General features: G+C 35.4%; 1 protein-coding gene across 2 annotated transcripts in view; it reads left to right on the top strand.

Moving 5' to 3' along the window:
- Positions 1-24,121, top strand: part of LOC128263086 (roundabout homolog 2) — a 47,387-nt gene that overhangs the window by 9,842 nt on the left and 13,424 nt on the right. For both annotated transcript variants that reach the window (XM_052997783.1, XM_052997782.1), the window contains exons 2-3: positions 10,308-10,501; positions 19,676-19,778. In XM_052997783.1, coding sequence (XP_052853743.1) covers positions 10,308-10,501; positions 19,676-19,778 — 297 coding nt within the window. The remainder of the gene's footprint in view (positions 1-10,307; positions 10,502-19,675; positions 19,779-24,121) is intronic.

Raw genomic sequence — 24,121 nt, 5'->3', positions numbered from 1 at the left:
TCCAGCCAACTGGGCGTATGAGCGATATCGATAACGATAATTACACATGCAGACAAGCTCCTCTCCCTCCACCTTTCCAACTCATTCAGGTGAAAAATTCAATTTGCAATGTGCAGATAGGCCCGCCAGGCCGAACATGTCTAAGTGTGCGATTGGGTTTCGCTTGGGATGTTACCTACAGCGTTTTTTTTGCTATGGGGAAGAAACTCTATAGAAGAAGCATTCTGAATTTCGATGGCTTGGTGACTTGGGGGCACATCGAGTGTGCGGCTGCATGACTGAGTGACTTTGCCTGTCAGAACATAGATTTGTGATGCAAGAGATGCCGAAATAAAAAAAGATATAGAAGCCAGGGAAAACGCAACCAAGAAGTAGACAGATGACAAGCCCAAGTGTGTCCTAAATAATGATGACATGGTGTCACCAACAGACGTGTTTTAAATTAAACTTGATGTCAAAATACAGCCAATTATTTAAATATGAAATTCAAAGCAATAAATTAAAACATATAACAATAATAATATAATGTTATTATATACATAAATATAATATATATATATATTTTATGCAAATACTTTAAATATTTTTTGAGAACAGCCTTTAGTTTCTATTTTTTATACAAAAAATTAAATTAGTTAGAATAATAAACTCTCGAGTTCTTAGAAAAATTATATTATATTTTACTATTCTAATTTTAAAATATCCATGTTTTATTTATTAAATCAATTGTCTATAAAAATAATATTATAATAATATAATTTATTAATATATTTAAACCTTGACTTATTTACCTTTACTGTTTAAATAAAATACATTTGCCTTTTTTCAGTAAATAATAATAATCTTAAGTTTTATATATGTAATTGTCTTTTATACCTTTTATGTATAAGAAATCAAATGATAATCGACTTAGTCATGGCTAACTCCCATCTCTAATCGCATTCACAGCTGCAAATAGTAAAAGACAAGAAGACCGAGAAATCGAAAAGACACAGCCCTAAATCGAAGGGGGAACTCCAACTTTGAGTGACTGAACGCCAGAATCTGTGATTTGATGCCATGTTCTGGTGGTGGTGGTACTGATGACGCCTTTGCCGGTTTTCCAGCTTCAGATTCTGTTTTAGCTAGCAGCTACCAGCTCCAGCTTTTCATTTCCATTTTCATCTTGGTGGAGCACAGCCCAATGCCAATGCCACTGCCATTGCCATTGCCATTTCCATTGCCTGCTTTTGACAGTCGTTTTGCAAACATGTCGAAGCCATTAAGACAATCATGCGTTCCAAAAACCCCTTCCACCCAAATCCCCATATACTACATCAAGTGTTTTTGTCAGAATGCTCCTTCAACTCACACTTCTCATTCCAATTTCTCCTCTTCTAGATATTTTTTTTTTGTGTGTGTGCTGGATCGTTTTGTGATGCATGTTTTGTTTTGAAAAATGGCTGTCGCGTCACTTCTATTGTGTTTTTGAGTGTTTGTCCTTCGTTCTCCTCATCTGCCTCTCGCTTTCGTCTGTTTGTCACAAAGATTTATGCGTTGCAATTTACACAGGAAAAAAAAAAGGGGGGAAAAAATCTGGAAGTGCGGCAAAAATGTTTGCCCAACGCTTAGATTGAGTGGAAGTCCTTTTTGCGGGCACTGTGTAGGTGTTGAAACGGATTCCAATACTGAAGAAGCCTTCCTCCCCCACTCTTTCGCTCTTTTTTTAGCTGTCTCTTTCAAGGACTATACAAGTCTAGTGGGTGTGTTTTTAGCGAACCATTTTTTACTGGTTAGTACTTATTCATCAGGGTGTTAAATTACTTGAGTGGTGGGAAAATTCATTCAAATATTTTAATCCTGAGAAATTGTTTGGAAAAAAAGAAATATACCAATGTGTTAACCTTTTATATAAATCTAATTAATCAATTAAAATCCATCAAATTTATCTAGCTTTTTAATAAATGGGTATATTTTAAAGTACTTACTAAAATTCTATAAAACACTTTTATTTATATATTTTATTGCTGATTTGGTAGCCATTAAAACTTTTTTATTTATGACTTTAATATAGTAGCCATTTTAAATAGTAAAAAAAACTACAATACTCACAATCTTGATATTTTCTTAAATATTTCAATGTGACTTAATGCCGCTATTAGGCCCAAAATATTGTTGCCATGAATTTAATCAAAAATTTGGCAACCCACCGAAACCAATTCAAAATAATATTCTGGAGAGCACAAAAACTTAATGACTTATGGGTGTACATAAAACAGGATCCGAAACTAAATTATGCCATATTTCAAAGGGGCCCAACCACGAAACACCCCAAAAAAACAGAGACACCTCCTTCAAAAATGAAAGCCCTCTACGAAATTTCATTCTGGAAAATAAAACGCACTGCAGCATAAAAAGTTTCAGAGACCATAAAAAGCCGGGCACAAACTAATGAAAGGAGCCCAAAAAAGGGGGTTAAATGTGTTCCCCCAAAAAAAGGGATAACGGAGGACAACGACTATAACGACAGATTGAACCCTTCGCTTTTAATGCAATTAAGTTTAATTGAAAATTTTCACTCCCAAAATTATGAGGCGAACGTGTTTTGGAGAAGGAAGCTCCAGCAATCAGGCAGATAGAAATTAACATGAACACACTGTTATGCTGTTCTGGTGGAGTGCTATATCCTGGGTGCTTGGCACGTACTCGTCTTCGTCCTTTTGGTCCTTTCGGTCCCATCGTCGTCCTGACTGAAAGCAATCAAGCGTTCAAATCACTAGCCCCAAAAAGCCCAAGTTTTCTTTGATGCTGGCAAAAGGGGGCGTGGTTACGCGGCAGGACTTTATTACAAAACAAACAAACAGGAATAGCGAGCTTCCCCCTCGGCATTTAACTTATCTTTTATCTTGATTGCTGTTGACGATGACAGGGATAATGATGATGATGGCGCCGTTCCACGGTGTCCTGCCATGTCCTTCCACCGATTTCAGTTTCAGTTTCAGTTTTACCTGTTCCCGGACAGGATTTGTGTTTGAACAAGCGAACGGCGCTTGATTTTAATTAGCATTTGACACAGCAGCTTCACAGCTGGCAGATCCTTGACTCCTGCTCCTGCTTTTGGCTCCAATTTTCCAGCTGCTCCAGGTGCTCCTGCTTAATGAGCCATCGCCCAACTGGAATCGCAAATGTCCCCGTGTGCAAATAAAAATACTATACATACTTGTGGCTGCTCCTCTGGACCAAAACGACAAAGAGTAGTGAATTCCCCTCGTAACATTGCACGCTCGACAAAGTTTTGGGACACGAAAAAATGTAGTTGCTGCAACAATTTTAACTTAAGCTTGTGTAAAGTTGGATATACCCTAGCTAGGTTTCCTTGGCAAGACACTACAGAAAGTTGTCGATTATTGAATAATTAAAAATTCAAAAAGGTGAAACATAACAGGAATAAATCAATAACACAGTTATTGATCTGCGCTGCAGGTACTTGGTATAATATAGTACTCTTCCGATTTATTTTAAACTATAATAAGATGTATATAAAGAGTAAAGCTTTATGGGAGTATTTAATTAATTGACTTTAATTGTGTACTTTATTTGCCATGCAAAAATTTGATTTAATATAATCCCTTTCAAATTTGTAAATAGAGCAAATAAAAAGTAGTTCCTCGCTATAATTAATGTTATTATTTAAATTAAAATATACGGTAAAAGCACACCACCAAGATTTCTTAAAAAAAACACATTAAGGATTTGTTTGTTAACATAAAATGAAGAAGGAAGTATATATTGACAACTTTAAATAATAGATTAAATTATGTTTAGTTTGTTGTTTGATTTAATAAATTTATTAGTTGTGTTAAAAATAAGTTATTTCATTATAATTTAATTCAAGAATTTAATGAATATAGAATATGATAGAATATTGCCGTGCGATAACTAAATTCAAGAATTTAACACTAATTTATTTACCTGTGTTTTGGCTTTCAAAATATTCTTCAATTTCGCAAATCTCCCACTTGCATTTCCAGCTTGAACTGAAGCTTGACAACAAAGCCTGCACACTTTTGCCAGATAGATCTAACTGGGAATTGTAACTGGGATAACTGACACTTTCATCCTTCCACCCACTCAAAAAAATACACAGGACATGAAGGCCGAAGGTTCCAAGGATCCAAGGATTTGTCACCGGATGCGCTACGCCGGAAAATTCAATGTGAAAACTTTGCATTTGCCATGTGCGATGTGCGATGTACGATATACGATGTTCGAAAGTGTTTGTGTGTGTGGGCGGATGAGAGTGTGCCTGTTTTTGCAGGTGGTTTTTGCATAGTGTCAGGTATGGCTGGCTGGAGACTAAGCTGCCGTTAAGGCTCCAAACTGAAGCCAAAAACCCAAGCCAAGTGCAGTTGCATCTATTGTACATGGATCCATACATATGTATGCCAAATATTGGACACATGCTTTTTCCAAAAGGGAATTCGAGGAAAGGAGGCCCACCGAAAATGTGGAGCAATAGTTGGCAATGATTCTCTGTAGACAAACTAACCCACATGTGGGAGCAGCAAAAGATATGCACACGGCTATGCAGGCTAAACACGGAGAAAAAATTGGAAGTTTTCATGAAACTCCTTTTTAAATTATATATTTTGGGACTCTTAACAAAAAACTTTCACAAACAATATCATAACAAAATACATACACCAATATTTCATTAAAATTTAAAAGTACCTTTCATTTATTTAAACAAAAATAACACTTCCCAGTATGAACTATATTCTGTTAAACAAAATATATAAAATATTTTGGTAACATTAAAAAAACCACAACAAACCATTCCATAAAAACATGACAAACATTATTCAAAGTCATGAAAATCCTACCAAAGTACAAATTTTTCTACCAAATAAAACTTAAAAATGGTAAAGCAACATAAAAACTATTTTAATAAAATTCCAAACTAAACAATATTTTTTCCCCAGTGCATGTGTATATGCCACAAGTATTTGCTGAATTTTTGTGAGCCCCTCCACTCGTTCCCTGTTAGCATTGTAATGCATTTACCAAGGGGCACACAACTTTCTGCCCAGCTCTCAATGCAAATGTGTGAGCTCTCCCGTGTGCCCTGAATTATTTATACTCCTTGCACTCTATATGCACAAGTCGAAGTTGTCTAAGCATAAATAAAGTTGGGAATATATATAAAACGGAAGAAAAAAATTCAAGTTCTACTGGGATGTCGAATGCATCGTGACTCTTAAACATTTCACTGGTCAAATTCGGTTTTAACGGGGGTGATGTTACGTACGAACAATTAGAAAAGTGTCACTTCAACACACCCCCTCGAAGTGGACAAAAAAAACAAACAACAGAAAAACAAAATAAAAAAATAAAATCAAGTGAGTCATGGCCAAACAAACACCCTTGTCTGCGATAGAGAAGAGTAAAATGGTACAATTTATGGTTTGTTTCGGGTTGTTATAGTGCTGGGTGTGCGTCGTTATGATTCATAACTAAACAAGAACAACCAAAGAACAACTTCTCGACAACATCCCCGGAAACAATTTGCGGCACACGAACACGAGGCGTTTACAAAAGTTTAATTTTACTCACTTTTTTGGTTGGCATAAGGGAAATGTTTGGAAAAAACTTGAACACTTTTTTGTTGTTTCATTGGAAATTTACATGTATAATGTTGGATGGAATTGCGGAATTTTCAGAGTTAAATGCAGTCATTATGTTGTTGGTATTTACTTGGTTTTATTGAGTTGAATATATGAAATTTAAGGAATCACATTTGAAGGTTGTTAGGAAACATATATTTTATTTAATGTTCATTTGTTTATTTTTTTGCATATTTAGATAAATCAGCTAACAAAAATTCCTTAACCTAATTTTATTGTTTTCCTGAGAAAGTTATTGTAAAAATCCTTTATTTCAATTTAGGGACGTTTTGTAGAACTTTTTAAATCAAGTCAAAGCCACATTCTTTTCTGGCTTTCAAATTTTCTCCAGTTAATTTTATTACTCTTCTTAGAAAATATTTCTCCTCCCATGCAGAATGTATATATTTAAGAATGACACACAAAATTAAGGATGATGAACCTTTTTGCCTATTAAATATACATATATTCAGTCCAATTTGGAGAGCTCCTCCATCACTAAATGCCCCACTGACACCCATCCATTATTGATGCTTTTCGCCCCCTATAAGACACACTTTCCTTAGCAGCTGTTGCTGCTTTTTACGTAAATTATAGCAAAAATTTAATTATTGCATTGGCCGTTCTATTTTACTTTACTTTGCCTTCGAGGACGAGGACGAGGACGGGGAAAGCCAACTAACATAGTTCCTTAGCCGGAGGCAGCAACAAAAACGATTACAACAAAACTTGTATAGTATGTCGAAAAGTACGCTACTAAAACAATTAGCAAGTCTCAGAGCGGGGCTATAATTAAAACAACAATGGCAAGTTGGTCAGGGGGAGTGGGGGGAGGGGCAGGGGGATAAGGGACCTCCTTCTTATATGGGGCTGCCTTTGATTGATGATGCAAAAGCAGCTAAAGCTACTACGGCTGGCCCCTTGAAGTATGCAACACATAAGCAACTTGCAAAGGCGTTGAAGGAACCCGCACTTTTGGGTGGGTAAAAGGGGTGGTGTGGAAAGGTGGGGGGTAGTGCAGGTCCTTAAAACCTTTGTTTTCTTTTTGACCCGCCAGCGACGGCAACAAACTATGCAGTGCCACAAACAACAACAATAGGAATCGCAGGCAAAAGTTCAGGCAGCAAAGAGAAGTTGCAATACTCTTGGTTTTTCGTATAGTTACAGCAATATAACTATGGATTTTGTATAAATATATATGTATATGGATGGACAAACTTCAGACATCAAAAAAAAGTTGCAATACTCTTAGTTTTTGTATAGTTACTAGATCCTTCAAAATGTGATATAAAAATATAACATTTGCGATTGGTATTATAAAAAACTGGTATAATTACAAAACATATTAATAGTTTCTTCCGAAATGTATTATTACTCAAATCAACCATCAGCTGGCTTTGCCCACTTCAGTGAGAGATGCCCAAGAGGTAGCCAAGCAAATGTGTGTTATTATATACATACACATGCCTGGCGACTTACGACCCCCAACTCTATATATTCCTCTGTCTGCCAAAAGGAAAAGAAAATGTTTAAGGAAATTGCAGCAAATATTTTGCTTGTTAAGTGAAACCCAGTTTGGCGAAACGTTTTACCCAGCAATTTCTTCAGGCATTTCGACAACGTCTTGGTTCCTTGGTTCCTTGGATTTTAGTTGCTTACTGCAGAAAAGCATCGCCCTTTTCGTTTTCCCAACAGCCAGCACTATTTGATGCATTTTGCATAAGCGCTGGGCAAATGCCTTTGCTGCTTTTATGCAAATTTCAAGCATTTTCCATGTCGTTACATTCTTCGTCGTGTTTTAGTTTCGTCCGTAAAATGCATATATGCATATGTGTATATATGTGAGTGCAACTTTCGTTGGCATGCAATTAAAACTAAATTAGTAGGCCTGTGGGCCATCTGGTCGGTTGCAATCGCTGCTGTTGGCAAATTTGCCCTGTTTACTAATTTAATTATTTGGCTGCAAGTTGCAAAAGTTCGGTTGGCGATGTCCCAAAAACAAACTGGAAAATGAAGCGTAATCAAAACAAAAGACCCCATCCATCGAACCCTTTTTTTGAGGTGTTGAACATCACCGCAGGGCCAAAAACCGCACAAGCCAACTTTTTGGTCCTGTTCGTGGTCCTTTTCGCCTGGTTAGCAAAGATATGCACAAACAGGAGTAAAAAATTATGTCCATGGTTGAGCAACTTTCCGTTGTGAACACGCCCTCTTTTTTCCTTTTTCTTTTTTTTTTCTTATTTTGGTCAAACCCACATGCGACATTTAACCCTCGAATGGTGCTCGGTGGACACATTGAATGCTTACACTTGGTCACGAGTAGATTTCCCTTTGCTTTGGGATTTGTTGTAGAAAAGGTGCAATAAAAAAACAGTTTGCTAGGTGGTTTAGAAATATTAATAAAACTTCCTCTGCAAAAAGGTGGCTTCAGAGGAAAACTTTAATTTATGACATCATTGCGGCACAAACAATGCAATAAAATTAATAATAAACATAAAATACCCAAACTATAAAAATCTCGATCCAATTTTGGTTGTCAGCATTATTAATAGCTAATAAATAAATATTATTGAACAAGCCAACTAAGAGTTAGATTTATTCAACCACACAAAAAACGTTGCAAGTAATAATTTGATATTTATTTATGAACGATGTAAAATTGATATAAAATGATTTCTTTCTCTACTTGAAGAAATCAATATTTATATCTTTAATTAGTAACTTATAATCAAAGAGTATCAAAAAATCCTTATTTCAAACAACTTTCTTTTAGAAATGTCTTTTCAACGTTCAATTAAATTCACTTTTTTTATAATCCCCCACTGTTTGAAATTCGGTCTTTTTTGTTGTCCTTGCATGTTGATTTTTCGACTGCCATAACTCCGATTCACATTCCCATTCCCATTCTCAGTTCACTTTGGTGTTTTATTTTCATTTTCGTTGTTGAAATAACATTGACATGCCGTCTTGCTGGTTGACCCCTGACCCCTAACCCCTCCCCCACCCCCTTTCGCCACCCATTCAAGGGTGGAAAGTTCTCCGGGCAGGACATGCAACACGTCTACACTTCACCCCTCGAAAATTTTGCTCTGAACTGCGATCCGAAATTCGATTTCAAGCTTGCGACTTTGGTGCAACGTCTGTTCGTTTTGTTGTTTTTTCGCTCTGGATGACATGCAACTTTTGCCCCAAGCTGTTTTTTGCTGTCGTTTTCGTTGTCGTTGTCGTGGTATTGCAATCGAAAACAAACTGGTAGAGCAACAAATGTTGCCTCCACGCTGCCTTTTATTAAATAACGTTTCAATATTCCAGCATTTTCTGACATATCAATTTTCACGCGGCGTTTGCCTGCATAGATATATAAAGTGAGGCACTGTGGCAAAATGTTGAATTTTTTTGAAGGATATTACTATGTTTGAAGTTAGCAAGGGAGTTTTTGTGCATTTAATTTAAAGTACGTAAATAATATATTTAAGGTTAAAATTATCCTTTTTTTAATGTTTTTTTATACCACTTTCTTAGGACTTAAATTAATTTTCCCAATGTAAGCTTATAAAATCTTATGAACGGAAATTTGGTTTAAAATATGATTATATTTTTATACCAATCGAGAATTAAAGTGTATATTCCAAATGTAAGCTTTTTAAATCCTCTTTATGGAAAATTAGTTTCTTATATTCCCAGTGCAAAACAAATATATTTATAGATTTCAGCAGCGATATGAATAAAGTTTTGCATCTTGCCCCGTTGGCCTTTGCCCCTTCTCTCTTTTGGCATTCGGCGTTTGGTGTTTGTGGGTGACAGCAAATTGTTTAGATATGGCATGAAAATTGAAATTTATGTCTTTGCCATTGACAGATTGCTAGCAGCAAACACTCGAGAGTTTTTCTGCGGTTGGCAAATAAAGATTGGAAGATATGGTCGGTGGGGTGTTAAGCATTGGAAACAAGTGGAAATGGATTTTCGGTTGATTGTGGTAGGGTGAAAAATAGCTGATCAAGTGGAAAAATAGAGATTAGGGAATAGTATTTTATTGGTGGACTAACAGAGATTTGTAAAAAAAGATAGAGAACTAAACTTCTCTATTTATAGTATTTTCTCTCTGGCATTTAAATTTTCAAATAAAGTTCTTAGTGGAAAAGCAAGGGAATAACAAAAGACTATGCTAATCCCTGGCTTATCTAACCTATGAGCCCAACCCTTTTCCACCTTTCTACCACCCAGTTAATTTCCCCAACGTTTGCATTATGCTAAATAAAAGACAAAACAAAAAGGGTAGAAAATAGACACAGAGAAAAAAACTACTTAGCAAGCTAAGCTGCCCGGGTCCTCCTTTGCCGCATATGCAAATCTAAACAAATTAATTCCAAACTGAGTCCTTTGAGCCGAGCACTCCGCCCCCCAATTTTTCCCCCATTTGCTGCAGTTTCAGCTGCAACTTCATTTGCAACGTCAACGGCAATGCGCATTAACATTGTTTTCATTTGCCAACGAGCGTTTTTCCCACTTTTTTTTTTTAATTTTTTCGTTTCTTTTCGCATTTGAGCAAACCGCTGACGATGATGACGCAGCGGAAAACGGAAGGCCCCGCATTTCTACTCTTTTTTATATTCCACAATTCTTTTTAACGCCATATCTCCCCACTTTTTTCACAACTCTTCACAGGTTCCCATCCGCCGCGAATAGTGGAGCATCCCATAGATACGACAGTGCCACGACACGAGCCAGCCACGCTTAATTGCAAAGCCGAGGGCAGCCCCACGCCCACCATCCAGTGGTACAAGGACGGGGTTCCCCTGAAGATCCTGCCGGGCTCGCATCGCATCACCCTGCCAGCTGGCGGATTGTTTTTCCTCAAGGTAAGCAGCGAAAATTGAAAAGGTTAAACATAGCCGGGGTGGTAAATTGATATTGCAATACCCACGATCCGATATGACAATGGTTTAATTTGTTAAAAAAAATAAAGATTTTACATCAATTTGTTTAGTTTACTAACAATTTTAAAGAAAAGAAATTAAAGTTTGTTTTGTTTTAATAGTTATTTTTCATTAATTATATATAGCGATTGTTTTTTCTTATGGTAAGCTAGGAAAACTAAAATGATTTAGTTTAGCTGGGGTGGTAAATTGGAATACTCAGGATATGATAAGACAATGACACTCATATGAACATAGAATGAAAAACACAATTTAGTTGTTTATCAATTTATAAACAAATTAAATTAAACTATGTTTTATTTTAATGCATTTGTCTTACAATGACTTAACTTCATAATTTACATAAAACAGTCATTATCATAGTCAAAAATTATTTTTTTTAATAATTAAAATACTTCTAAAAATTCATATAACCAAAGGGAGATATTATTGAAGAAGATGAACGAATTACATTACATTACGATCTGTAATTAATGTTCTTATTGAGTCTTGTGTCTAGTTTAAAAATACACCATGCTATTTCCTTTTCAGCCAATATTCGCATGTCCTAGCCATATGGCCTGCGGTGTATTTGCATTATTTTCCCCAACTTGCATTATCTTCAGCAGTTCGTCCTGTTTTTTTATTTGCATACATAATTATTATTTCAGTTCCATGCTTTCTTTTCATAATGAAAGAGACAATGCGAGCGGTGCAAAGGGAATAATTCTGAAAGTTGCTTAAAAAATATTCATTTTGCCAGGCCATCTGTTGAGTGATGAACGAACTAATTGCTTTTATTTTTTTTATTTTCAATTTTTTTTAAGTCTCCTTTTGCCCGCTCTGCTTTTCCTTTTTGTATCATTTGGCAGCGAGCTGCAAATATATTTTTGCAGAAAAATTGTTCGCTGGAAGTCGACGGCTGTGGGCAACAACTTCATTAACGCAAGGTAAACAAACATTAAGCGGGGTGAGAGAGTGCGGAAAAAGTGGGAGAGAGCGGAAGAAAGGAGAAGGGCAGGAGCGTAAAGAGAAAGCGGCAGACAGACAAATAAAGACGTAACGGAAGCCGGCAGAAGCAGAAGTGAAGCCAGCAAAAGTCAGCTGCAGCCTGATGAGATCTGATTGGGAGAAAGCGAGGGAGGAACACTGAAAGAAATGCATTGGAATTATATATAGCAAGTTTTATTAATTATTTATTTAATATTTTTAAGCTGAAACCTTATGGAGTCTTAAGTACATTTTTTCTTTAAAAATTAAGTTGTTCAAACAGAAACTCATAAGTATATATAATAAGAATGCTCTTTTAGTTGTTTATTATACTTTTAAAGCAAATATTCGATATTTTGTAGAAGTGTAGGTGTAAATAAATTCTCAAAATAATACAAAATATTTTTTTCACCGTTTCTTAAAATTTTTTTCTCTATAATGGCATAATACAATTATATATTAATAAAATTAATCAATTCCAAAGATAAGTTTTCTTATATAAGAAACTCTAAACACAGTTTGGTTTTCTGTGGCCTCATAGGTTTTGTAATTTTTTTTCTCAGTGCTGCAAGTATGAGTGAGTGCTATGAGCGACTCCCTGGATATGGACTCATCGCTGAGCTGAGCAGAGCAGAGCACTCAGCAAATTTACGACGCAAAAAGCCAACGGGAGCCGCGTTGATTATGCTGATGATGCAGTTGAAATCGCAGTCTTAATTTCGTTGGGATGGGGATTTTGGCTGTGTGGGATTCAGGATTCAGGAGTCAGGATCAAGGGACCGGGGATTTGGTGGCACTCTGAGCTTGCCACTTTTCACACTCGATCTGCCTGGGTGTCTGGTCGCTTATGATGCCACTGTATTTGTACTTGCCGCATGCAACTGTATTTGTTTATCACTTAAGTGCAAAAAGGGATTTGAGCATTTTCCTTCTGCTTCCCGTTGCCACTGGCATTTCCCGACTCTAGACTCCAGCTTCCGCTGATGATGCCTGCGAAATGTCTCTATGCCATCTTTTTTGTGGCGTTCTTCTAACGACTTTTAAATGAATTAATTCCACGGCTGTCCTGGCACCATATCCTGCCTTCTAATGTGTCCTTTGCCATCGTCACTCTAGCTTTTATGGCGTTAGTGGTAAAAGAAAATTTCTGGTGGATTTGTAAGCTTTTCTTTGGATTTTATTTAATGCCAAGGGCAAGTACAAATGGACGGAAGCTCATTTAAAAACCTTTAACAATTAGAAAAACACTTTAAAAGGATTTAAATATTAAAAATAATAATAAGTATGTAACATTCTAAAACGGACATATAAAAAGAATCCAAGGGTAAACTCAAAAGGACGGAAGCTCATTTAAAAATGTTTAACAATTGGAAAAATATGTCAAAAAAATATATAAATGTATAAATTTGGGTGTTACCAAAAAGTACATTTAAAATATAATAAAATGTTCAAATAGTGGTGTTGTTTCTAGAATCAATAAACCAGAACGGATTTTCAGATATTTAAACAAACAAAATTTTAAATTTCAAGCTGATAAGGAGAGGCCTATTTCTCGACCAAATTTAATAACTTTATGGCCGGTCCCTGACCTATCTTTTAGTATGTTATTTACAACTGTTCCCGCTTGTTTAACTCTCCCAAAAATGTTCCTCCAACTCAACGCAAAAATATATTTCACATCGTTTCATTGCTCCCCAGGGGCATAATTTAAATTCTAATTCCGGCAGCTTTCCCCCTCCGCCAAAGAGGACAATTCATCTTACTTATTAGTGCCAGACCACTTCGAAAGACAACTTCAAGCAGACATTATTGCTATATAGTAAGGACGAGTCCAGTATGCAACACTATCAAATGTGCCGACCAAACATACAGAGAGATGAAAACCAAATCCCTCTTTAATTTAGGGGGAGAAAAGAAAGTTTTCCCTGCTTTCTTTTTTGTTTTTTTTTCGGGGGCCTTTAAGTGCTGAAGGGAAGCGAAGCTGAGTAGAGAAAAATGTACAAGCGAATGGGGAATATGCAATAAAATACAAAACCATGTACAATGTGTAGAGGAGTTTTGGACCAAAAAAGTAAAAGAAGGAGCGCCAAGCTAGAAGCGAAGTGACAAGGAGAAGCGAGCGATGGGAAGACAGACCATAATTTACGTAACTTGCTCGACAGCAAAATAAGAGGAAAAAACTGAATCGAAGGCAAGTAGACGGAGCGAAACGCACACACTAGAATTTGAAACAAATATCTGTGTGTGTGTCCAAGTGGGTGTAGCGTGTGTAGTTGTGAGCAGCACTTTCGGCACATCATCTGGTGGAAGAATCCTTAAAGCTGAGCTCACTCTTACAGTACTTTTGGAAAAACCAAGGAAAATGTGTTTTGTTTTTTAATACTGCCAAACTTAAGTTGATAACAACTAGATCAGGTTGGATGTTTGTAATTTAGACAAATTGTAACCCAAAAAGGAAATGTTTACTGTTTTGCACTGCCGACGATCTAATCTAAAGAATCTCATCACTTTTTGACTGATTTGCTTAAATAAAATTTTGACCCAATTTTTGAATTTTTCATAAGGGGTAACATCATCATTTTTTGTCAAAAACTCGAAAAAATTAAAATGTCCAGTCTTTAATGCCAATGGATAGAAAATTTGATTACGAGTTAAACGAGGTATGGCATTCCAAGTTTGATAAAATATTGGCATTTTTATATACAAAAAACAGTCGAAATCAAGACTTTTATTTGCGAAATTAAAATCATTATTTATGGCAAAAAACCAAATATTTTCAATAGTTTTTAAGACTTTATTTGGACAAACGCCGTCCCATAACTGAAAGAAAGACTGTTCTATACAGCTCACAAGCTAAGCTACAAATTCTTATCACTTTTTGGCTTAATTTAAATAATACAATTTTTGGTCATTTTTAGGTTTTTTCATTATTTTTTGTCAAAAACTCGAAAAAATAAAATCTCTCAGATGTGAATGCCAATTCATTGGGAATTAAATTACGAGCTTAGCGAGGTATAAATTTTCACATTTCGACCTTTTTTGCACTATTTAAGCAAAAATATATAATGTGTTGAACCAAAAAATAAATATTGATCTTTCCTAAAAAACAGTTTTTATTATTTATATATTTTTAAATATCAGAATTTTAATATATATATTCTTAAGAAAATATTTCTTCATATAAAGACTAAAAACATTTTTTGTATTACAAAATTACCACATCCTGAATTTTTTTTAAATTTTGCTTAATGTTTTTTTCCAGCTTAGTGTACCATACAAGAGTAAAGCACTACTCCGATGTGAAATGCAGAGACATCGTTCTTTTCCACGTCCTTGACTAAAGTTATCCAAGCTCTGTCTGACTCTCAAGTGTTTGCCAGCAAGTCTCTGCTTATATACATCTATCTACTTGTGGGCCACCCCATTTCCACACCTCTGGTCCACCCCTAACGTTTATTTAAATGTCTGCCACATTTGGCCATAGTTTCGACCCACTTTTCCACCTCCAAAGTGCTTATCCTTCGCTGGAGGGAACTTTAAAAAGGCAATCTACTGGCGAAGGGCGGGCAAATAAATCAAAGCGCGACTTTGGATCCAGGCTGATTGCATTTTCGAGGTGTGCGAGTGTGAGAGAACGTCTTAATTAAAAACCAGTCGAGACTCAAAAGTTAAGGTCCTTTTAAGCTGAAAATAACTTTATGCACTTCACTGTACAGTGAGCACATTTTAATGAGTTTACAAACGCTCGACACATTCGCGGGCCCATAAAAAAATCTCTCTCTCTCTCCCTCTATATATATGCACATAAATAAATAAGTACAGGGCTTAAGCCGAGTTGAGTGGTGTTGGGACCAACACTGCGTATGAGTTATGTTTTTATGAACGGGGCGACGATTTTCCCATCATGTTTTTATTTACTTTTTTTTCAGGGCCTCAGGGCTGTTTATTAACTAAAGGTGTGAGTGAAAAATGCTTTTGAGCCGCGTTTAATGAATGAGAGGAAAAAAGTTGACGAGGGGTTGAAAGGGGGGAAACGGGGCTTAAGAAATCCCTTGGATGATTGAATTAGTAAAAGGAACAAGGCAGAGGTTAAAATGCGAGGCAGGAAGGCGGATTTTTAATGAGCAGATTAACAGGAAAGTGGGGGCTAAGCTTGCAGGCTGCAAGTCTTATTAAAAGGAATAAACAAGGAGTGTACTCTTTTGGGCTATGATTTTTTTAATGGAGTTTTTGGTTTTTCTTTTACAAAGAGTATGTAGAAGTTGTACATGATGTTTTAATGAATTTTTTGTCGTTTAAAAAAGTATGTAGAAGTTGTATAAATTATAAAGCTAAATTATGCTAAAATTTAATTCTCAAAAATATGCGTACTTTAAATTAATTTTATTTCAGTGATTAAGTGAAAGTTTCTATATAAATTTGAATAAACTAAAAAGTATTTTAAAACGTACCTTACCTAAATGTTGTTCTTAAAAGTAGCCTTTTAAAAACCAAATGCCATACACTGCCTGTTGGTTTTCCTCCTGTTCCACTTCTGAAATATAAAAGAGAAAGTGTTTTAACCAAAAACCCTGCCCATTTAAACCATCCTACAGATTTGCCTAATTCCATTTCGTTTTAGAATCGTTTTCAGGCTCAATTAAAACCATTTACACATCGCATTTTACACGAGCTTTAAAATTTAAACCAAATTATAAAACACTCAAGAGTTAGAGGGGGAAGTGTACGCACAAAAAAGCGAGAATCAGAGGGTGCGTGGGTGCGAGTGAGATGGCGGCAGGCAGGCCATCTCCCTCTGGCCCACGGAGCAGACAATTACGAAATGTTACAACATGAAAACGGGAATGGCTCCCAAATGAAATGTTTTGAAAATTTATGGGTATTTTAAATTAAAACGGAAGCGTGTTTCCAACGTGTTCCTCCAGCAGCATGGAGCACACCAATACAGAGACACTGTGGCAGTCACACAGATACAAATACAGATACAGCCAATATATTTTATAGCTTCCCCTTTGTCACCTCCAAAAAACCTCCCATAAAGTTGCACGTAGCACACGGCAAATATTTTTCCGTTGCTACCTTTGCTTTATGTTTTGCTCTTTGGTGTCAAATCAGTTTCAATGTTTGCACGCACAACAAAAACAACAGTAAGAACAACAACAAAAACGGAGAAATAACAACAACAATAAATATAAGCTACCAATTCGCAGCGAATCGCCTGGCTCAAGTCATTAAAGATATAATAAATTTATGTGACTTTTGGCAATGTTTTCTTGGGTATTCTTCGTTCTCCTGTTGTATTTCTAGATTTTTGATCGTTTTTTTTTGCTCAGAAAGGCAGTTACTTGCCAAATCCAAATTAAATTTTCAGCAAGAAAAATTGGCAGAGTGAAAAAGTGGGAGTTGGAAGTCAGCAAAAGGACAGTGCGTTTCAAAATAAAATAACAAGAAATCTTAAATCTTACTGTTGATAATGTAACACTTACAATTCGTATATTAGATTTTAATGTGGGAGTGTTCTTTATTTATTTTACTGACTTAAGTTATTAAAGCTACATTTTGGTATAAATATTTTAGGAAAAAGAACTACGATCAAAAACTAAACTAAAATCAAACGCATTTAAATTTGTTTTTAAAACTCTCAACATCCTTATCCTTCCGAAACGCACTTTATAAATTTCGTATTCTTTGGACTTATTGTCTGCTCAACGGTTGCTATTGCAACGAATTTTGCTTTAATATTATTTGAGACTCCTGCCTTCCTCGAAACTTCCTCGAAAGGATAGTGAGCTCGAATCTGAGTATAAAGCCTTAGGTGCTCCTCCCTCCGTGTAATTCATTTCAATTTTTAATAGGAATCCGCCCTGTGCCTAGCTAATGAGCTTAGCTCAGGCTTACCTTTTCCCGGGACCACGTTGCGTATGCTGAATATTCAGCTCGCCAGTTGATGATAGAGCAGAACGGATGGAAATGGGTCAGTGGTAATGGTTAGATTGAGTTGGTTAAGTCTCTACACAGTTGGCTTATCAAAGTTGACAAAGCCGAGCAAAAGTAAAAGTTCAGGCGGAAAGTATGGTTTTACTTTAATCTGACCTGATTTAAAAGCAAAGATATGGAAAAAGTTGGATTTTGTTCTGAATTTAAAGAGCAAAACGGATGAATCTCAGCCATAGTACATTTACACAATTTATTGTGAATTTATATTATTATAGAGCATAAGTTCTTTTGCAAGACTGAATTTTAAAACAATTGTTTGATGAAAGTTCAGCAACACAGAAATATCAAATAAATCAAAATATGTATGTTTTCATGTACATGTACAATTTAACTAACAAAAATTTCGGATGATGAGTTGACAAAAGAATTGTTGATTTTAATTTAAATTTATCTTTATACCATTTTAGACCTTAAAGACCTCCATATAAGATAGATTATTACTACTACATAAGTATATTTTCTTTTGCAAAACAGCCAGGACTTTGGCTTAGTTCTTGATGTTAAATCAGCAGCACAAAGGATATCATATTAAATGTATCTAGACTTGTATCTTTACAATACATGCTGCTATTACATTGTGCTGCGTAATCTTGTAGCCTTTGAGGCGTTCTATCTGTTGTTTTGGTTTTTCTGTTCGCTGTTCCCCAGTAAAAGTAACCAGCACATACAATATATGAAGTATGACAATCGAGCAGCCTGAGGTGCCTCAACTTATTTGTCTTATAAAGCGCACCCGCGGCTCAAAACTCAGAGCTCAGAACGCAGAACGCAGAACGCAGAACTCAGGACGACATGTGTGTATACAGCTGGCGAGGGAAGATTAAATGAAAGAATAATACAGCTGAAGAACCCTTTTGTCATCTTCACTTAGCGCAACACTTAATTTCACTTGGATGAGGCACACAAGTTGTGTAAATTGTGCGAACTTTGTTGCTCCTGCCGCATCTTTCTCATTTTCTCCTGCTGCAAGGAGCAGATAAATATGGCACAAACACACACGCACACACACTAAGTTTGACATTTAATTTTAAGCGCATGTTGGGGAATTCTTTTGTGCTCCGAAAAACAAATAAACAAACAGTGTAGACAACAAACACAAAAGGGGAGGGTCCCCCAAATAAAGGGCAACGAAGGGGTTCGAGCAGGCCAGCACGACATGTAGTATAGTAACTATAAAGCTGCTCGAGAGACATTTTATGATTTGAGCACTTGAAGGCAGCAGACGCGCAACAGACAACAGATTGCCGTCTGTTTTATGGCCTCCCAGAAAAGCTGGGTTCGAGGATGCCGAGAAGCCCTTCCCTTAAGGTCCTGAAGAGCCCGCAAATCATCGTCTTAGGGAGCTCTGGCTTCTGTATTTTCCAGCTCTTTCCCAGCTGCCATTTGTGAAATTACAAATAGGAAGGGATTTGCCGGGAAAAGCGAAGAGGAAGTACTCTTTAATTTGACGGAGAAAAGAAACTTACAAAAATATAAACGGAATACCTATTCTTAATTCTTTTAATTCAAATGTTAAAGAAAAAACCCATCTTATTTTCCATTAACAATTTAGAAATTGTTTATTTATTTTTTTTTCAAAATGAAAGAACAATAAAATAAAATTTCTATTCAACATTTCTTAGTAAAGTTGTTATTTATTTAAGCAAATTATAGAAATCCAGCTTCAATGATTTATTAAAAAAAGTTTGACAGTGAAGAACAAAAAAATAGAAAAATATTAAACAGAAAACTTAGTCAAACGTTCCAATTAAAAGTTAAAAAAAAAGACCGTATATATATACAGTTTTTTTATTTTCCTTTGTAATTTTTGTTTCTTATAATGTAAAATTCTCTGCTCTATGCTTCTTAGTACAATTAAAGAAATGCCAAAGAAGTAATAATAATAAATTATTCAAGCAAAACAAATCACATAACAAAATTAATGTATCCAGAGAGTCGCCCAAGATAAAATCCATTTCCATTTACTAATAAAACTTGCTCATTTCAATTAAAATTACTCACAGTTTGCCCCCGGCTCTCGTTCATTTCTCGTTCTCAGAACCCAACCAAACAATACTCCCCCATCATGTCTTCAGTACTTAACTCATTCTTATGCCACCATGGCTTTTTTTCCCTTACATCTTTTTGCAGGTTGTCAATTCACGTCGCGAAACAGATGCCGGCATCTATTGGTGTGAGGCAAAAAACGAACTGGGCGTGGCAAGGAGTCGAAATGCCACGTTGCAAGTGGCGGGTAAGTCAACTCAAATCCACAGTCCCCCAATGTCCTTACACTGCGAAAAACAGAAACAACACAACTGAACTAATTTATGCAATATATGTGATTAAAAGTGAAAAATTAAATTAAAATTGAATTAATTAGACTACGAACAAATGTTGAATGACGTATGATTAATAACAAAATCAAAGGAATTAGAAAAAAAATGCTGATTCTTTTTTTATGTCAATTAATTATCTTTAAAAATGTTAATTAAAAACATGCCTTGTTAAAAGAACTTAAAAAATTTCAATCAAATCAAACATTAATTTTTGTGTGTTTCTACCCCTCTTTTAAAGAGTGTTTTTAATATTCTAAATTGATGTTGATTTTTGCTGCTGCTCGTGATGTTCCTGTTGTTGTTGGTTCAAAAGGGGGTGGGGTGGCAGGGGTGAAAAATAGGGGCGTACTAGATTTGCCCTTTTTCCAGCAGTCCAAAACACCCGCCCACTTAACTAACTAGCTGTGGAGCTGCTGCGTTTACAAGTTTTACGCTCGAACGCACCCACTTGTCTTGCCAGAGGTCTCTGGCCAACTCCCTCCCTTCCCCCTATTGCCATCTCTTTCGGCACGCTCTATTGCTGCCTCCATTAACCCGTTTTTATATCAGCTTTTCCTTTTTCTTTTTTTTTTTTGGTTTTTTTTGCCAGCTTTTTTTTGGTTTCTGAAGCCTTTTTTTAGCCTTTTCTGGATGGCCTAATATGGCGAGAAGGCTAGAAATATTTGTGTGTGTGCCGGATTTATTGGGCCATATGCCAAAAAAAAAAAGACAGTGGTAATCCGTTCCCGAGTTGGGACAGGTCTGAAATGAATTTTGATGGCCCATGTCATGGTCAAATGCGTGGTCAAACAGAAGCTGGATTTAATTAAAATAGACTTTAATTTTGTAGGCTTACAAGTTATAATTAATTTTAATTTTTTTTTATAAGCAAAGTAAAAGTAAAACTAGCTTATAATTCTAAAAGAGTTTTTGAGCCCTTTATGCAAAATTAAACATCTTTGTTAAAATTATTTATTTAAAACGCAGCTACTTCTAAGAAATAAAATTATTTTATTTGAACAAGAAATTTTAATAGTTTTTATTGTTTTTTTTTTTAACTAACTTGACATTTTGGCAATGTTAAATTAAAAAAAAATTATTAGTTAATTTAGAAAATATTTGAATTAATAATCTTAATTTTTTATTAAATGTTTTTTCCCCTTTTTATTTTTGTAAATTGGGAATATTGAAATATCAGTTCAGTTAAAATTATTTGTTTCAGGTGAACCTCCAACATGTGCTATTAAACACTGAGTTCAAGGAGCAGGTGTGAGTGGGTCTTATCCCGATGCCACCCATTTTCAGAGACCGCCACTTTGTCTTTTGTTGGCTAATATTTCTTTTATTTGCCTCTGCCTTTTCATTCCTGTATGTCTGTTGTTTGCTCGACCGCCTGTCATGTTCTGGATCCTGCATCTCCTCCCACATGAAAATCGATATTGCTCAGCGTGGAGTTTATTTTGCCTTCATGTTAGATTTCCTTCTATTTTTTACGTTGTTGTATTATATATTCCGTTCTCCTCCTTTTCGAGTCTTGTTTAGAGCCGCAGACCGAGTTGGGTTTGCTTTTTGCGGTATATCCTTGGGGAATATTTTTCAATATTTGCATGTAAATCACGAAAAGCACGTCAAATTTGTTTGCTTGGTTAAAACGTCGTTATTGCGGCTTGCGGTGGGGAGCTTGTAGGCGAAGGCAAAAGGCGTTCACATTGATTGGGTTAGGCAATAAAAGAGCCAACTGCCAAAGGAAAAGGGAAAAGCCAGCAGAAACGTAGGCGGGCACACTTGTTCACGTGCTTTTTTCCACCCGTTTTTTTTCCTGTGGCCGGGAGTTTGTCAATAGTAAACATAAGTTGCACATTGTGGGCATATAAGTATATACATTTGATGTTGTCAGCGCAATTTCGCTTTGAGCGCTGTCAGCACACACACGAATCCCTTGACCTGATATTAACGGACTCCCTTTTGTGGGGAAATAATATGTAGGATATATAGGAGACACATGCTAAACAGCAGGAATTAGAAAATTGTAGGGAAATTATTTCCGCCATTTTCGCAATCATATCTATAATTTAATATAGGCCATACTTATTTGGATTATGGCTATAAAAAGCTGACAAAGCGAGAAATAATTGAAGGGCCTTGATATGTTCGTCAAAGCATATTATTTTTATTTAAGAGGCTTTGAATAAAATTAGTTAATTTCTGGAACCAAATTTAAACCTTATCTTTTTTGTAACATTTTTAAAATGTTTTTTTAATTATTTTGGTTAACATCATAGATTTTTATTAAATTTAGTCAAACATTCAGTTATTCAGTAGGAAATACATATATAAGAAACGATTTAACAAACTATTTTAAGTTCTGTACAAATCGAATCGATTATATTTTAATATTAAACAAATAAAATTTTCTTACAAATTTCAAAGTGATTTTGGTTAACTCTAAGACACCACAAAAATTTGGACAAAATCTGAAATTACTCAGAAAAAAATAAAATTAAACTATGAAAAGACCTATAATAAAGCATATTACCTTGGCTTTATTGAAAACCAATTCATTTTAATTAAAGACCAACAAACACCTTAAATTACCGAATTAAATTTAGTGATTGCCAATTACGCAATTAGAAGTAATCACCGCATAACTTCACCTTAGTGTTGCCCAATTATGCCAGAACAGTCTGTTCATTAGCTTAAATTGATCACGTCGCTGACTTGAAGTAGTTGCCATTTCTGGCATCCCAATCATAAATCTCTCCATGAACACGGGAAGACACATAATACGGCCATGATAAATATAGATAAACGGTCATTTATTAACTCATTATCAGCAGCTGTCCGAATACGGTAGCTGGAAGCGATTTGCACCTTTCGTGTCGGCGACTTTGCCGCTTTTCCGCTCCGACGAGCCCGTGACCCATGACCCCTGACCCCTGAAAGAAGGAATAACGCAGGGCCTACACAAATTTTGCCCAATGGCACTGAACCTGACACTGATTATGACATTGATTAATTTATTGATGGTTAGCGTGTTTCCTGCTGTGTTGGCCTCACTTTTTTTCTTTTTTGTTTGGCACAGGGTTCTATTAAAAGTTTGCCCTGACTTTAATATGGGGTTGAATTTCGTTTCCCTTCACGAAATTCTCTGATTCACGCTGATTTATTACGCTTCAACTTTAAATTTAATAAAAGTCATGGTTTTAGCATTTTTGCATAACCAAGACAGAGCAAAACTAAACCAAAGCAAAAACCGAAATCTCAACCGATAAAAAGAGCTCCCCAAAATGGAAATAAAAAATTCGCTTATTCACTTTGTAGATTAAAAAAAATAAAGAAAAAGCGAAAATTTAATTTACGTAAAAGCTGCTTTCGCTATGGATTTATACGTTGAATATCCATGCTCACATATATATATATATACTATATTTTTTCATTGCACAAAAGGTTGCTTTTGAGGGCAAACGAGAAATGCCGAAATAAAAAGTGGAAAAATTTACTTGGCTACGCTTTTCAAGTACTTGAAAGTTGCTTGATTTATTACACCAGAGTTGAACTGCCTGCTGCCTTCGGTTCCCCGAAAAAACTTCCTTCTGTGATATGCATTGCACACAGGACAAATAGAGCTCTGAGGTGTGTGCAAATTACAGCATTCCCCCCTGACCAAACACACAAAGGACGAAGCTGAATTATCCTGCTGCTCTACGCTTTTGTCGCTCCAAATCTGCGACTGCAAAAGCAAAATGTTGATAATACTCTGATTTACTATGCAAAAAGCGGATGATAAAATAGAGAGCTTTTGAGCAAATCCAGTTTCCATGATTGTGACTGCAAATCGTTGAAAGTAATGGCAAAAAAGAGCTAAAAGAAATTTTTAGGATGACAAAAACTTTAAAAGCACACTTTCATGATATAAATATGATTACTTTGGAGACTAACATAGAAATAATGTTTAACAAAGATACTTTGTTTGAAAAAAAAGGTTTATTTTATTTCTATTAAATATAAATATATTATATTTAAACAAAATTTGATAATAAGTTTTATGACTTAAAACATTATAAAAATGTTTTACAGTTATTTCTTTAGAATAATAAACCAATGGGAATTTAATCTAATTAAAATATTAGTTTATTTATTATTTATTAGTTCGATTAAGCTGATTAATGATTTTGATTTAAGTAATTTGATAAAAGAGAAATAATTAAATAAAAAAAATTAAAAAACTAAAATTGTATTACATATCATTTTCTGCCTTTTGTTGTTCAATTATTAAAAT

This window comes from Drosophila gunungcola, unplaced genomic scaffold (genome assembly GCF_025200985.1).
Source record: "Drosophila gunungcola strain Sukarami unplaced genomic scaffold, Dgunungcola_SK_2 000001F, whole genome shotgun sequence".
Lineage (NCBI taxonomy): Eukaryota > Metazoa > Arthropoda > Insecta > Diptera > Drosophilidae > Drosophila > Drosophila gunungcola.
This window is presented reverse-complemented; position numbering and strand designations above follow the sequence as displayed.